General features: G+C 43.6%; 1 protein-coding gene across 1 annotated transcript; it reads right to left on the bottom strand.

Moving 5' to 3' along the window:
• Nucleotides 1-4,869: 4,869 nt before the first annotated feature.
• Nucleotides 4,870-9,660, bottom strand: LOC135541053 (protein FAM219A-like). Its single transcript, XM_064967186.1, has 5 exons — nt 9,625-9,660; nt 8,539-8,627; nt 7,578-7,661; nt 5,606-5,660; nt 4,870-5,059 (listed from the first exon to the last, which is right to left on the bottom strand). Exons 1-5 carry the CDS (start codon nt 9,658-9,660, stop codon nt 4,877-4,879), a joined length of 447 nt encoding a protein of 148 aa, XP_064823258.1. The 3' UTR covers nt 4,870-4,876.
• Nucleotides 9,661-15,465: the final 5,805 nt, after the last annotated feature.

Here is a 15,465-nt window from a genome sequence, read left to right as displayed (position 1 = left end):
ATAACCCCACTGTTTCTTGGCCACAGAGGGATCTCACGGGGTGGTCGCGAGAATGCACAGGTAGATGTTTAGGGGTTTCCGTTGGTGCTACTACAGTGGAAAGTCCAGACCAGGTCTCCACCGTGCACATTCCCCCCGAATATGCCGATTTGGCTCTCGCCTTCTGTAAAAAGAAGGCGACTCAATTACCACCCCATCGACGGGGGGGATTGTGCGATAGATCTCCTGGTAGACGCTGCATATCCCAAGAGTCACGTGTATCCCCTGTCGCAAGCGGAGACGGAGGCTATGGAGACATATGTCTCTGAATCCCTGCATCAGGGGTTCATTCAGCCATCCATTTCACCCGTCTCTTCGAGTTTCTTTTTTGTGAAAAAAAAAGGATGGCGTTTACGCCCGTGCATTGATTATCGAGGTCTTAATAAAATCACAGTGAAATATAGTTACCCGCTACCTCTGATCAATACGGTTATTGAGTTAATGCACGGGCACGTTTTTTCACAAAATTGGATCTCAGGAGTGCGTAAAATCTGGTGCGTATTAAGAAGGGTGATGAGTGGAAGACGGCATTTAGCACTACCTCAGGTCATTATGAGTACCTGGTCATGCCATATGGGTTGATGAATGCTCCATCAGTTTTCCAATCATTTGTAGATGAGATCTTCAGGGACCTGCATGGGCAGGGTGTAGTGGTGTATATCAATGGTATTCTGATATACTCTGCTACACGCGCCGAGCATGTGTCCCTGGTGCGCAGGGTGCTTGGTCGCCTGTTGAAGCATGATCTATATGTCAAGGCTGAGAAATGCTTGTTTTTCCAACAATCCATCTCCTTCCTAGGGCATCGGATTTCCACTTCAGGAGTGGAGATGGAGAGCGACCGCATTACAGCCATGCGTAATTGGCCGACTCCAACCATGGTAAAGGAGTTGCAGCGTTTTTTGGGGTTTTCCAATTACTACCGGAGGTTTATCCGGGGTTTTGGTCAGGTGGCAGCTCCCATTACCTCACTGCTAAAGGGGGGCCCGGTGTGCTTGCAGTGGTCGGCTGAGTTGAACAGGGCTTTTGAGCACCTGAAGACTCTGTTTACCTCGGTGCCTGTGCTGGCTCATCCGGATCCCTCTTTGCCATTCATAGTGGAGGTGGACGCATCCGAAGCTGGGATAGGAGCAGTGCTCTTTCAGCGTTCGGGTATGCCACTGAAGCTTCGCCCCTGTGCTTTCTTTTCAAAGAAACTCAGCCCGGCGGAGCGAAACTATGATGTGGGGAACCGAGAGCTGTTAGCTGTCGTAGAAGCCTTGAAGGTGTGGAGGCATTGGCTTGAGGGGGCTAAACACCCTTTTCTCATCTGGACTGACCACCGCAATCTGGGGTACATCCGGCAGGCGAAGAGATTGAATCCTCGCCAGGCAAGGTGGGCCATGTTTTTCACTCGTTTTGTGTTTACTCTTTCTTACAGACCAGGCTCCCAGAACGTTAAGGCAGACGCATTGTCTCGGCTGTATGACACAGAGGAGCGGTCCATGGATCCCACTCCCATACTCTCAGCTTCGTGTCTGGTGGCGCCTGTAGTGTGGGAGCTGGACGCGGACATTGAGCGGGCGTCACGTGCAGAGCCTTCTCCCCCTGAGTGTCCAGCTGGTCGTCTGTACGTTCCGTCTGCTGTCCGCGACCGATTGATATATCGGGCTCACACGTCACCCTCCTCTGGTCATCCTGGGATAGGTCGGACGATGCGCTGTCTTGAAGGAAGGTACTGGTGGCCCACTTTAGCTAAGGACGTGAGGATTTATGTTTCTTCCTGTTCGGTGTGCGCCCAGTGCAAGACTCCTAGACACCTGCCCAGAGGTAAGCTACAACCTCTACCCGTTCCTCAACGGCCATGGTCGCACCTGTCGGTGGATTTTTTGACTGATCTTCCACCTTCACAGGGTTACACCACGATCCTGGTCGTTGTGGATCGGTTTTCTAAGTCCTGTCGTCTCCTCCCTTTGCCCGGTCTCCCTACGGCCTTACAAGCTGCAGAGGCCCTGTTTACACACGTTTTCCGGCACTATGGGGTGCCTGAGGATATAGTGTCTGATCGGGGTCCCCAGTTCACATCAAGGGTCTGGAAGGCGTTCATGGAGCGTCTGGGGATCTCGGTTAGTCTTACCTCAGGTTTTCACCCCGAGAGTAATGGGCAGGTGGAGAGAGTTAACCAGGATGTGGGTAGGTTTCTGCGGTCTTATTGCCAGGATCGGCCGGGGAAGTGGGCGAAGTTCGTGCCCTGGGCAGAGATGGCTCAGAACCTGCTACGTCACTCCTCCACTAACCTTATTCCCTTTCAATGTGTATTAGGGTATCAGCCAGTTCTGGCTCCTTGGCATCAGAGCCAGACCGAGGCCCCTGCGGTGGACAATTGGTTTCGGCACTCTGAGGAAACCTGGGAGGCAGCCCACGTCCACCTTCAGCGTGCCATAAGGCGCCAGAAAATTGGCACAGACCGTCGCCGCAGTGAAGCCCCAGTGTTTGCACCAGGGGAAAGGGTCTGGCTCTCGACCCGAAACCTGCCCCTTCGCCTGCTCTGCCGGAAGCTGGGTCCGCGGTTTGTGGGGCCGTTTAAAGTCCTGAGGAGAGTGAACGAGGTATGTTATAGGTTACAACTACCCACTCATTACCGTATTAATCCCTCATTCCATGTGTCTCTCCTCAGGCCGATGGTGGCTGGCCCGCTCCAGGAGGCTGAAGTGCGTGATGTTCCTCCGTCTCCTCGATGTCGAGGGGTTCCGGCGTACTCTGTTCGATCCATTTTGGATTCGAGACGTCGGGCGAGGGGCCTTCAGTACCTCGTGGACTGGGAGGGGTACGGGCCAGAGGAGAGATGCTGGGTTCCGGTGGAGGACGTGTTAGATCCTTCCATGTTATCAGAATTCCACCATCTCCATCCGGATTGCCCTGCACCTCGCCCTCCGGGTCCCCCCCGAGGCCGGTGTCGACGCGCAGCTGGAGCCGCGCGTCAGGGGTGGGGTACTGTCACGACTTCTGCCGAAGTCGTTGCCTCTCCTTGTTCGGGCGGTGCTCGGTGTTCGACGTCACCGGTCTTCTAGCCATCATTGATCCTTTTTTCATTTTCCATTGGTTTTGTCTTGTCTTCCCACACACCTGTTTTCAATCCCATTCATTACCTGTTGTGTATTTAACCCTCTGTTTCCCCTCATGTCTTTGTCAGAGATTGTTTTATTGTCAGTATAGTGTGATTGTTGTATAGGTGCGCGTCGGGTCCTCGTACCCATGTTTGGTTTGTTTGTACATTTATTGTTATGGAGCATACTCTTGGAACTTTATTAAAAGACTCAATTTTTACACTCGGTTTGACTCTCCTGCGCCTGACTTCCCTGCCACCTATTACACCTATGCATGACAGGTCCTTGGAATTGGAAACCTAAAATATATACATGGTCAAAAGTACATGGTCAAAAGTATGTAGACACCCACTCGAACATCTCATCCCAAAATAATGGCCATTAATATGGAGTTGGTCCCCCCTTTGCTGCTATAACAGCCTCCACTCTCCTGGGAAGGCTTTCCACTAGATGTTGGAACATTGCTGCAGGGACTTGCTTCCATTCAGCCACAAGAGCATTAGTGAGGTCGGGCACTGATGTAGGGCGATTAGGCCTGGCTCGCAGTCGGTGTTCCAATTCATCCCAAAGGTGTTCGATGGGGTTGAGGTCAGGGCTCTGTGCAGGCAAGTCAATTTCTTCCACACCAATTTCGACAAACCATTTCTATATGGACCTTGCTTTGTGCACTGAGCCCTGGAAAGGGCCTTCCCCAAACTGTTACCACAAAGTTTGAAGCACAGAATCGTCTAGAATGTCATTGTATATTGTAGTGTTAAGATTTTCCTTCACTGGAACTAAGGGGCCTAGCACAAACCATGGAAAAAAAGCCACAGACCATTATTCCTCTCCCAACAAACTTTACAGTTGGCACTATACATTCGGGCAGGTAGCTTTCTCCTGGCATCAGCCACACCTAGATTTGTCCGTCGGACTGCCAATGGTGAAGCGTGATTCATCGCTCCAGAGAACGCATTTCCACAGCTCCAGAGTCCAATGGCGGCAAGTTTAACACCACTCCAGCCGACACTTGGCATTGCGCATGGTGATTTTAGGCATGTGTGAGGCCATGGAAACCTATTTCATGAAGCTCCCGACAAACAGTTATTGTGCTGATGTTGCTTCTAGAGGCAGTTTGGAACATGGTAGTGTGTGTTGCAACCGAGGTCAGATGATTTTTATGAGCTACGTGCTTCAGCACTTGGCGGTCCCATTCTGTGAGCTGGTGGCCTACCTTGCCAGACATTTGTGATTCCATGGTGTTTATGTATGTAGCTGTATTTCCTTAAATCTTTTAAATGTTGTAATGTTGAAGTTGTTTAATTTTGGACATGATACACACTTCGACAACTATTCATTCTGTTCAATCAAATGTTTGTTATTTTTCCATGCTCACAGTGCATTGGCTGTTAATCCCTCCATACGTACCGTAACAGAAATAAAGACTTTCAGGAGGACATGCAAAGGCGAAGATCTATTCCACAACAGGCAATCTTGGAAACACTACATTCTTGAGTCCTTCTTTTGTCCTTGTGTTTTATTCCAAGATTACTACTCAGACAAAAAAAACTAGTAACTCACTGGAACGTAACAAACAAATGTACGCACATGTCCTACCATAGGAGTACATATTTTGTGCATTTTCACCCTTTTCATATCCACACTAATTCCAATAGACCTATTCTTCTGTTTTTTTCTCCCCCTCCGATCATTGCATTCTTTCTCCCTGTCGCCGCCCCAGTGGTGAGGTGAGCTCACTGCAGAGGGTGGAGTCATGGAGTATATTGTGGGAGGGGCCATTGGATCTGGCAGGCTGAGGAGGTGGTGGCTTGGCAGCATATGCAGATGGGGTTGACTGATTTGGGCGGGATCAGATCCAGATCTTCATCGTCAGGGATTTCGTTGAGCCGGTAACCGTCCTTCAGAAGCTGGATGTTGAGATCCTGGTTGATCTGCTGCAGGGGACAGAGGAAAAAAACATAATTTCACATTTAATAGTAATAAGAACCACACATCTCATTATTGAGATGAAATATTACTTGTTTTAGGTACAACATACGGAACTATAAAATTGCTATGGGTCGTGCTAGTGCTAGTCGTTGTATAGTCAGTTGTACACCTAACACCAAGTAATGGTGTCAAATGATTAAACTGTAGTGAGACAATAAGGAGAAAATGACAACTAAAACACATCTATAGACAGACACATATAGACGAATATATGAATAGAAATGAATGGTGATGAAGCATTATTGATGTCAGCAAGTGCTTATTGTAATGTATGGATAAATCATGACTGATAGAAACTCCTTAGTAATAAATTGACTAAAGTGAATGGTGGTCAGAGATGAGATTCAGGTTACAGGATAAAGGCCATAGGAATTAACATAAGCAGGATCGTGTCATGACAGGTTATGTAGTGCCTATGACAGCTTATAACAGGGTTGAGGTGAAATTAGCTGTATGTAGTGCATAGATACCTGGTCCCTCAGACATCTCACCTCGGCTGAGGAGTATCCAGACGAAGAGTATCTGGACATGTCAAAGTCATCATCACTGAAACAAGAAAAGATGAATAATAAGGTTCCTGGACCTCCCTAACACCAGGGGGCAACAGAAACAAAATTGATAGTGACAGTAAAAGAAGTCAAACATCCGTAAATAATACAATATTGTACTATGGTGCTTAATTTCTAGACAAAAAGAGAAGAAGTCTCAACTCATTTTGGGATACTTGTATTTATTTATTCTTTATTTAACTAGTCAGTTAAGCACAAATTATTATTTACAATGACGGATACTTTCAAAATTGTTGAGTGTTCAGTGTTTCAGGGTATACTCTCCCAGAAAGATTTATGAAAATCAAAATGCAGTGCTATGTTATTTTATATCTCCAGGCATCTCCCTAGTAGATAATAAGGTACCACAAAGACTGACATTTCAGAAGGATTCATTTATTCTAGCAGCGACAATCTGAAACCTTCTGCTGATCCTGACTCCAGTAATGAGTCAGGATCAGCATTCTGAATGACACTGAACTCTATCAGACACGCCCAAACTCAAGACAACAACCTCAACACAAACACGTACTGTATGCACTTTCATGTATTAACGTGCTTACGTGTTTCTTAGTGTGCGTTCGAGTAAGGGCACATAATACAAAAGTGTGTGTGAGAGAGGAGACCGAGAACAACAATGAGAGTGAAATTGAGTGCAAGTGTGTGTAAGATAGACAAAGAGAGAACAACAGAAAGAGAATAACAGAGGGAGTGAGTGTGCATGCATAGTTGGAATAAGGGATACAAACAAGTGTCTCTCTCTCTCTCTGTGTGTGTGTGTGTGTGTGTGTGTGTGTGTGTGTGTGTGTGTGTGTGTGTGTGTGTGTGTGTGTGTGTGTGTGTGTGTGTGTGTGTGTGTGTGTGTGTGTGTGTGTGTGTGTGTGTGTGTGTGTGTGTGTGTGTGTGTGTGTGTGTGTGTGTGTTTGTGTGTGAGTGAGTGAGTGAGTGAGTGAGTGAGTGAGTGAGTGAGTGAGTGAGTGAGAGTGAGAGAGAACATGACATTATCATTTGGATGGGTGCCAAAAAGCTGGGATCAGTAAAGGAGATTGCATCGGCTGAGAACATGATGGAAAACAACAACACTGGGTGGGGGACCCATGAGTGCGTCCCAAATGGCACCCTATTCCCTTTATAGTGCACTACTTTTGACACGGGCCCTAATCAAAAGTAATGCACTATTAAAGGAATAGGGTGCCATTTGGGACACAAACCTTCTGTCTCACACACTACTACACTGTGCAGGGTGCACTGGGAGCACAGTAGGAGGGAGGGCCCTGAGCCTCTTTTCCCAGCGGTACAAATCACAAGCCCTCTAATCCGGCACACTGGGAGAAGATTTTCCCTCATTTGGGAATGCCTCTGCCTGCTAAGAGAGAGGCTCGGAGCAGAGCTGTAACTGCAAACTTTTCTCGAGTTGTGTCACTCTTTTTTCTGGCAGGGGCTACTCTTTCAGGCTTGTATGGAATTCAGGAAAGTAGTTCCCCATGCATTGTGACAGAGCTTTAAAAGGCTGAAGGCTCACAGTGGATCCCAGGAACAGGGCTGTTGGACGCCAGTTTTAGAGGAAGTAGCCCAAGACATTAGCAAGATGTGAGATTTGTTTCAATAAGGATTATTTTTCTCGCCTTGTTTAAATCCCAGAGTGACATTACATTCATTACATTACATTTACATTTAAGTCATTTAGCAGACGCTCTTATCCAGAGCGACTTACAAATTGGTGAATTCACCTTCTGACATCCAGTGGAACAGCCACTTTACAATAGTGCATCTAAATCATTTAAGGGGGGGGGGTGAGAAGGATTACTTTATTATCCTAGGTATTTGAAGAGGTGGGGTTTCAGGTGTCTCCGGAAGGTGGTGATTGACTCCGCTGTCCTGGTGTCGTGAGGGAGTTTGTTCCATTCACTGTTACCTGTCTGTGTCCAGCATTACCAGGGGCTTCTCATCCGGGCTGGTCTGGTCTAAAGAGGAGTAGCCTTTGTTTGGCACCACCAAACTAAAGAAGATGAGAGAAGAAAGTCTTGCAGATTAGAAGCATAAAACATAGGAGGTGTGTGAAGAGGAGTTGAGAGCCACCAACCCTGTAATCAAATGTAGCAGAAGATAAATGGGGGTACTCCTCAAAGTCAAATCTTAGCTAAATTCCAGTTACTGTGGCGCCAAAATTATGATATTCTGGTTTCCTCTTCCGATCTCTTGAATACAATAAACACGTGGCTAAATCTGGGACAAAACTGTGATATCATAAATACCATGAACCAGCCTCAACATCAGCAGCAGCAACTGTCCTTGTCAGCCACAGCAAGGGTTAGCACTCTCCTAGCCTGGTTAGTGCGCTTTGGGGTAATCTCTGGCCTCCAGGCTAATGTGGCTGCTGCCTATAAACTGGGGCTCTGGGTTTAGAGGGAGCTGCTCTACCATATCTGATAATCCACCCAGGGACTAGGATTACAGACAAAGGGAATGGGCCCCTGTTAGTGGGTTTGACTGAACCAGGCCCAAGGTTTTTCAACTGAAGTGAGTCTGAATTTAGCATTCACAATCCACAAGGATACCATTTCTAAAGTCCCTGTTTGAAATATTAATGGTTTATGTTTTGTATTTTAAATGTTAAGTGTCATCATAAACACTGGTTGGCTGTCCCCTTGCAGGGTTGGTGTAGAAATTCTTTGAATGGCTGTTCTTTCTCTGTGTAAGAGTTTACAGACAAACCTTTCTCTAACTTGTTATAGAATTTCAAATTGAAGGGACTGTACAAAATGTTACAAAAGATGTCAACTAAGCACCAAGCTGCCGTGAAATGACGTCAGGACAAATAATAAAAAGAGCATGTTAAAAGAATAGGAAACCAATAGTGTGATCTTTATTGTTACCGTGTTCTGGCCATGACGTTGTTCTTCTTTGGTTGGTGGTTGACGGGGCTATTCTTTACTGATCCCTTCCTGGCCAGCTCTCTCTGTTTCTCTGCCAATCACAGGAGATTCCATCATATATGAATGAAACTGTCACCCCATTGTCATCCGGGGAGTCATTCCTGCTCAACACACAGTACTCAACTCAGAGCCTCCAGTTTCAGTGCAGACCAAATCGTTTTGCTATCTAACGTAAAACGACATTATCAGTCAGTAACTCAGAACCTATTTTGACAGCTCTATGCCGAAACATTCCACACAATGTGGTAAAGGAGTAATGTTCCAGAGATACAGTTCATGGCAAAGAAGAATTGCATCACTTCAGTGCATCTGGCAGAACCTGCCTTTCTACATGGTTCATGCATGAAGTGCTGCATGTAGCCTAATAGGAAGAAGTGCTGCATGTAGCCTAATAGGAAGAAGTGCTGCATGTAGCCTAATAGGAAGAAGTGCTGCATGTAGCCTAATAGGAAGAAGTGCTGCATGTAGCCTAATAGGAAGAAAAGAAGTGCTGCATGTAGCTCAACTATTTTCCTAATATGGAAGAAGTGCTGCATGTAGCCTAATGTTTGAGGAAGAACATGCCATGTGTATGTGACATATGTAGGGAACATTTGACCCCTTTGGAGTAGAGACGTACGTACGTACAAACAATCAAAGTGAACACTGTCACATTCACCTATAATATCAGTTGAACAGTAACACATAACGATTTATTAGATGTGTTCAAATTTCAAGATTTGCTGTGGTTGTTTTACATTTGACCCCTTTGGCAAAAATCAGTGTGTACAAACAATGTGTGTCACATTCACCTATAATATCAGTTGAACAGTGATTTATTAGATGTGTTCAAATTTCAAGATTTGTGTGTGTGACCCCTTTGGCAAAAATCAGTGTGTGTGTGTGTGTACAAACAATCAAAGTGTGTCACATTCACCTATAATATCAGTTGAACAGTAACACATAATGATTTATTAGATGTGTTCAAATTTGTGATTTGTGTGGTTGTTTTGTGTGTCTGGTGGAGATGCTATAATAAGGCTCAACTATTTTCAATTGCAGTGGGGAGGGCTTGTAGTTCATGGCCACAATCAAAGTCTCACATTCCAGTTGAACAGTCTCTAGTGTCAGAGTCGGCCTTAGAGTACATACATACATACATACATACATACATACATACATACATACATACATACATACATACATACATACATACATACATACATACATACATACATACATACACACACACACTAATATCAGTGTCGGATGCTCCTGGGTCCTGCTGCAGAACAAGAACAGATGATACTTTTCCCATGTTTGATAAGGACATGTTCTATTAACCATGTGTATTAACCATGTGTATGTGACAAATAAAATTTGATTTGATTTGATTTATTAGATGTGTTCAAATTTCAAGATTTGCTGTGGTTGTTTTACATTTGACCCCTATGGCAAAAATCAGCCTCCATACATACATGAACACGTCACATTCACCTATAATATCAGTTGAACATACATAACGATTTATTAGATGTGTTCATACATACATACATACATACATACATACATACATACATACATACATACATACATACATACATACATACATACATACATACATACATACATACATACATACATCAGCCCTATTTGCAATTCCAAAACAGGCAAACCATTGCAGCATAACAACAGATGGAAATAGGGGGGGATTATATTTTACTGTTTAGGTTAGGCTCTGCTCACGTGAGGTGAAAGCCGGTGACAGAGGCCACTGTTCAGTGTGTGTACTTGTATATGTGCCTGCCTGTGACTCTGCTAGGTCAGTTGCCACTGCCAGAGCACTCTACTGGCGAGGCTGAGCTGGGAGTAGGCCAGTGTGCCTTTCTGTGAGTGACAGCACCCGGGGTCTGTGACAGAACAGAGGGTATTCCTTTTGGAGCTCCAGTGGTAAGAGAGAGGGAAGAGCGTCCCAAATGGCACCCTATTCTCTAAAAAGTTAATTACATTTGAGTAGTGCACGATAAAGGGAATAGGGTGTCACTTGAGACACAGACAAGAACTGCTGGGTGGTTGAGGGTCTGGTTGGCTGACTGGTTGGCCTACTCCACTGACAGAGCCCTGCATTATGTTCACCAAAAGCCTAGCCCTGTTACAGCCAGCTAAAGTAGGCCGGAGTGGAGAACCCACATGTGCGAGGCCTGCAAGGCAGCCTGAAAAAAACGCTGCATCCTCTCCAGAGAACTAACTGGCTGACGTGTTGAAACAACAGACCACTAACAACCGGCACAGCAGGCAGGGCCTGAAACAACTCCCTCCCTTGCGGTTTTCCCATTCTGCTGCCTTCAGTTTAACAAGCACAGTTTATTGCATTTAAACAGGTACTGTGTAGAGTCTACACTGTAGACAGACATGTCATTAAGCAATAGCCTCCATTTTGGGATTTTATTAGGATCCCCATTAGCTGTTGCAAAAGCAGAAGCTACCCTTCCTTGGGTCCACACAAAACATGAAACATGACATACAGTGCATTCGGAAAGTATTCAGACCCCAAATTTTGTTACTTTACAGCCTTATTCTAAAATTGATTAAATTGTTTTTTTTCTCATCATCATAATGACAAAGCAAAAATAGGTTTTTCTTTTTCTGTACAAATGTATATTAAAATATAAACTGAAATATCACATTTATGTAAAATGAGTAAACAAGAACAGCACTACATCAAACAATGTTTTAAAGGCACACATAGCGTACACATCAATACAAACTATAGGGGAGAATAGGGGAGAGGTGTTGTTTATTTTATCTTTATTTAAATAGGCAAGTCAGTTTTAAGAACAAATTCTTATTTTCAATGACAGCCTAGGAACAGTGGGTTAACTGCCTGTTCAGGGGCAGAACAACAGATTTGTACCTTGTCAGCTTGGGGATTTGAACTTGCAAGCGTTCTGGTTGCTAGTCCACCGCTCTAACCACTACACTACCCTCCCGCCCCAGTTGTGCATTGAGGTGTTGTTTTTATCTGTTTTTTAAAACCAGGTTTGCTGTTCAATGCAATATTTTTTCCATGCAATATTGGCTCTGTATAATACTGCAATTAAAAAATAATCATAATTGGGATTTGGGGACTGTGAAAAGACCCCTGGTGGCATGTCTGGTGGGGTAAGTGTGTGTGTAATCAATTTGGGATTTTCAACACATGGATGTTTCTTATACAAAGAAGCAGTCTCTCGTCAACTCTTAGCAATGAGAGACTGGCATGCGTAGCATTTATATCAGCCCTCTGGTTACAATGAAGAGCAAGACGTGCCGCTCTGTTCTGGGCCAGCTGCAGCTTAACTAGGCTTTTCCTTGCTGCACTCAACCACACAACTGGACAGAAATCAAAATAGGACTAAACTAGAGCCTGCAAGACTTGCTTTTTTGAGAGTTGTGTCAAAAAAGCAGAGCATCTCTTTATTACGGACAGACCTCTCCCCATCTTTACAACCATTGAATCTATATGTTTTGACATGACAGTTTACAATGTAAGGTAACAGCAAGTAATTTTATCTCATCAACTTGTTCAACAGCCACAACATTCATTACCAGATTCAGCCGAGGTCTAGAATTTAGGGAATGATTTGTACCAAATACAATGCTCTTAGTTTTAGAGATCTTCAGGACCTGTTTATTATTGGCTACCCACTTCAGAAAAGACTGCAACTTTCTGTTAAGGGTTTCAGTGATTTCATTAGCTGTGGTTGCTGATGGGTACGTGTGACCGACCGGCTCAAATCGGTCTTAAGATGCAAAATGTAAAATTGTGTTGTTTTTTTATACATTGGATAAAAGTAGAGACTCAGAGATACAAAATTGTATATCAAACACTACAGTTGAGGAACAATGGGAAAGTAATTTTGCTTTGAAAGTTGATAAACTTTTGAGAAAATGGCCTTTGAATGTTTTGGTACTACTACTGGAGAGCCCTTCTTTGTCTACACCCATTTAGCATCGTTCACACCCTCTTAAGCTTTAGCCAAACCCATCTCTTTAAGGGTTGATCAGAGCGTTCTGCAATAACAACAGCAGTCAAGCACACCTTTAAAGACATTTATTATACACAGATTCAAAATAGCTATAGGTAACAAATATATGTTTTGTGGTTGTGACTCTTGACCATTTATTTTGGGACTGTTCTTAAGTCAGAAGAATTTGTTTGTTAGAAGATTTTATTTGAAAAGGAACTACTATTAAAGTTCATTTGAAAGACTGTGATATTGTTTTATTTTGATCAAAATTATATTGACCCTGAATGAACTTTTATTGTTAATTTGTTTATTTTTCATGGCAGATTCTTTATCCATAAAATGAAGTGGGCGGAGAACAAACCCCTCTTCACACTGTTTAAAAGATAGAATTGAAATATTATTTTGATATGATCAGTAAGTGTGAAAACAAAAAAGCAAAATGTACCATAATTTTTTTAATGTTATGTCCCAGCTAACAATGACCTGCTGGTCTGCCAGAGTTTTTTGGGTGGCACACCGTTAGCAGCAGCATCGGCAAGCCGATAGTCGGCAATGGCTCATCTGTCCACTACTGTTCTTGAGCGGCAAGCCACTAAGCTAGGTGGAGGTCTGACCTTTAGTGGAAGAACTTTGGCATGTCGATATGCGGACCGTTGTGTGTGATCTGCTGTAACACCTTCTCATAAATTGAATAAGTACTGCTACTATTGCTGAAAACAATATACACATATATATATATATATATATATTGAAGTCGGAAGTATACATACACCTTCGCCAAATACATTTAAACTCAGTTGATCACAATGCCTGACATTTAATCCTAGCAAAAATTCCCTGTCTTAGAATGTTACGAATGTTACAAATGTGAAATGTCAATAATAGTAGAGAATTATTTATTTAAGCTTTTATTTATTTATTTCAGCACATTCCCAGTGGGTCAGAAGTTAACATACACTCAATTAGTATTTGGTAGCATTGGCTATAAAATGTTTAACTTGGGTCAAAACTTTCAGGTTACCTTCCACAAGCTTCCCACAATAAGTTGGGCATATTTTGGCCCATTCCTTCTGACAGAGCTGGTGTAACTGAGTCAGGTTTGTAGGCCTCCTTGCTCGCACACGCTTTTTCAGTTCTGCCCGCAAATTTTCTATAGGATTGAGGTCAGGGCTTTGTGACGGCCACTCCAATACCTTGACTTTGTTGTCCTTAAGTCATTTTGCCACAACTTTGGAAGTATGCTTGGGGTCATTGTCCATTTGGAAGACCCATTTGCCACCAAGCTTTAACTTCCTGACTGAGTTGTTGCTTCAATATATCCACATAATTTTCCTACCTCATGATGCCATCTATTTTTTGAAGTCCACCATGTCCCTCCTGCAGCAAAGCACCCCCACAACATGACGCTGCCACTCCCGTGCTTCACGATTGGGATTGTGTTCTTTGGCTTGTAAGACTCCTTTTTCCTCCAAACATAACGATGGTCATTATGGCCAAACGGTTGTATTTTTGTTTCATCAGACCAGAGGACATTTCTCCAAAAAGTACGATCTTTGTCCCTATGTACAGTTGAAAAACGTAGTCTGGCTTTTTCATGGCGGTTTTAGAGCAGTGGCTTCTTCCTTTCAGGTTATGTTGATATAGGGCTTGTTTTACTGTGGATATAGATACTTTTGTACCTGTTTACTCCAGCATCTTCACAAGGTCCATTGCTGTTGTTCTGGGATTGATTTGCACTTTTCGCACCAAAGTATGTTCATCTCTAGGAGACAGAACGCGTCTCCTTCCTGAGCTGTAATGGCAGCTGGGTGATCCCATGGTGTTTATACTTGTGTACTATTGTTAGTAGAGATGAACGTGGTAACTTCAGGCATTTGGAAATTGCTCCCAAGAATGAACAAGACGTGGCTGGTTATTGGCTGATTTCTTTTGATTTTCCCATGATGTCAAGCAAAGAGGCACTGAGTTTGAAGGTAGGCCTTGAAATACAACCACAGGTACACCTCCAATTTACTCAAATTTGGTCAATTAGCCTATCAGAAGCTTCTAAAGCCATGACGTAATTTTCTGGAATTTTCCAAGCTGTTTAAAGGCGCAGTCAATTAAACTTCTGACCCACTGGAATTGTGATACAGATAAGTGAAATAATCTGTCTGTAAACAATTGTTGGAAAAATTACTTGTGTCATGCACAAAGTAGACGTCTTAACCGGCTTGCCAAAACTATAGTTTGTTAACTTCTTATGGCTGGGGGGCAGTATTGAGTAGCTTGGATGAATAAGGTGCCCAAAGTAAACAGCCTGCTCCTCAGTCTCAGTTGATAATATATGCATATTATTAGTAGTATTGGATAGAAAACACTCTAAAGTTTCTAAAACTGTTTGTATGATGTCTGTGAGTATAACAGAACTCATATGGCAGGCAAAAACGTGAGGAGGAATCAAAACAGGAAGTGAGCAATATGAGGTTGGTATGTACTCAAAACAGTTCCCATTGAAATCCCCTTGAGATATGAATGGAGATTCACTTCCTAGGGCTTCCACTATATGTCAACCGTCTATAGAAATTTGAATGAGGCTTCTATTGTGTGGGGGAATGAATTAGAATGAATCAGGTGTCTGGCAGTCAGCCATTTTCGTGTCATGCGCATTTCACATGATAGCGACCTGCGTTCCATAGCTCCTGAAGACCCAAAAGGAATACTCTGTTTGCAACTTTATTGAAGATTAATGATTAAAAAATCCTAATGATTGATTCTGTACTTAGTTTGAAATGTTTCTTCGACCTGTAATATACATTTTTAAAGTTTTTGTCCGACTTAACGCTGACCAGAACGAGCGTTAGGATATTATACCAAACCCGCTAACAAAAGTATCTAA

Source organism: Oncorhynchus masou, chromosome 6 (genome assembly GCF_036934945.1).
Source record: "Oncorhynchus masou masou isolate Uvic2021 chromosome 6, UVic_Omas_1.1, whole genome shotgun sequence".
In the NCBI taxonomy this organism is placed as follows: Eukaryota; Metazoa; Chordata; class Actinopteri; order Salmoniformes; family Salmonidae; genus Oncorhynchus; species Oncorhynchus masou.
Note: the sequence above shows the minus strand (reverse complement) of the source record. Positions and strands in the feature narration are given on the sequence as shown.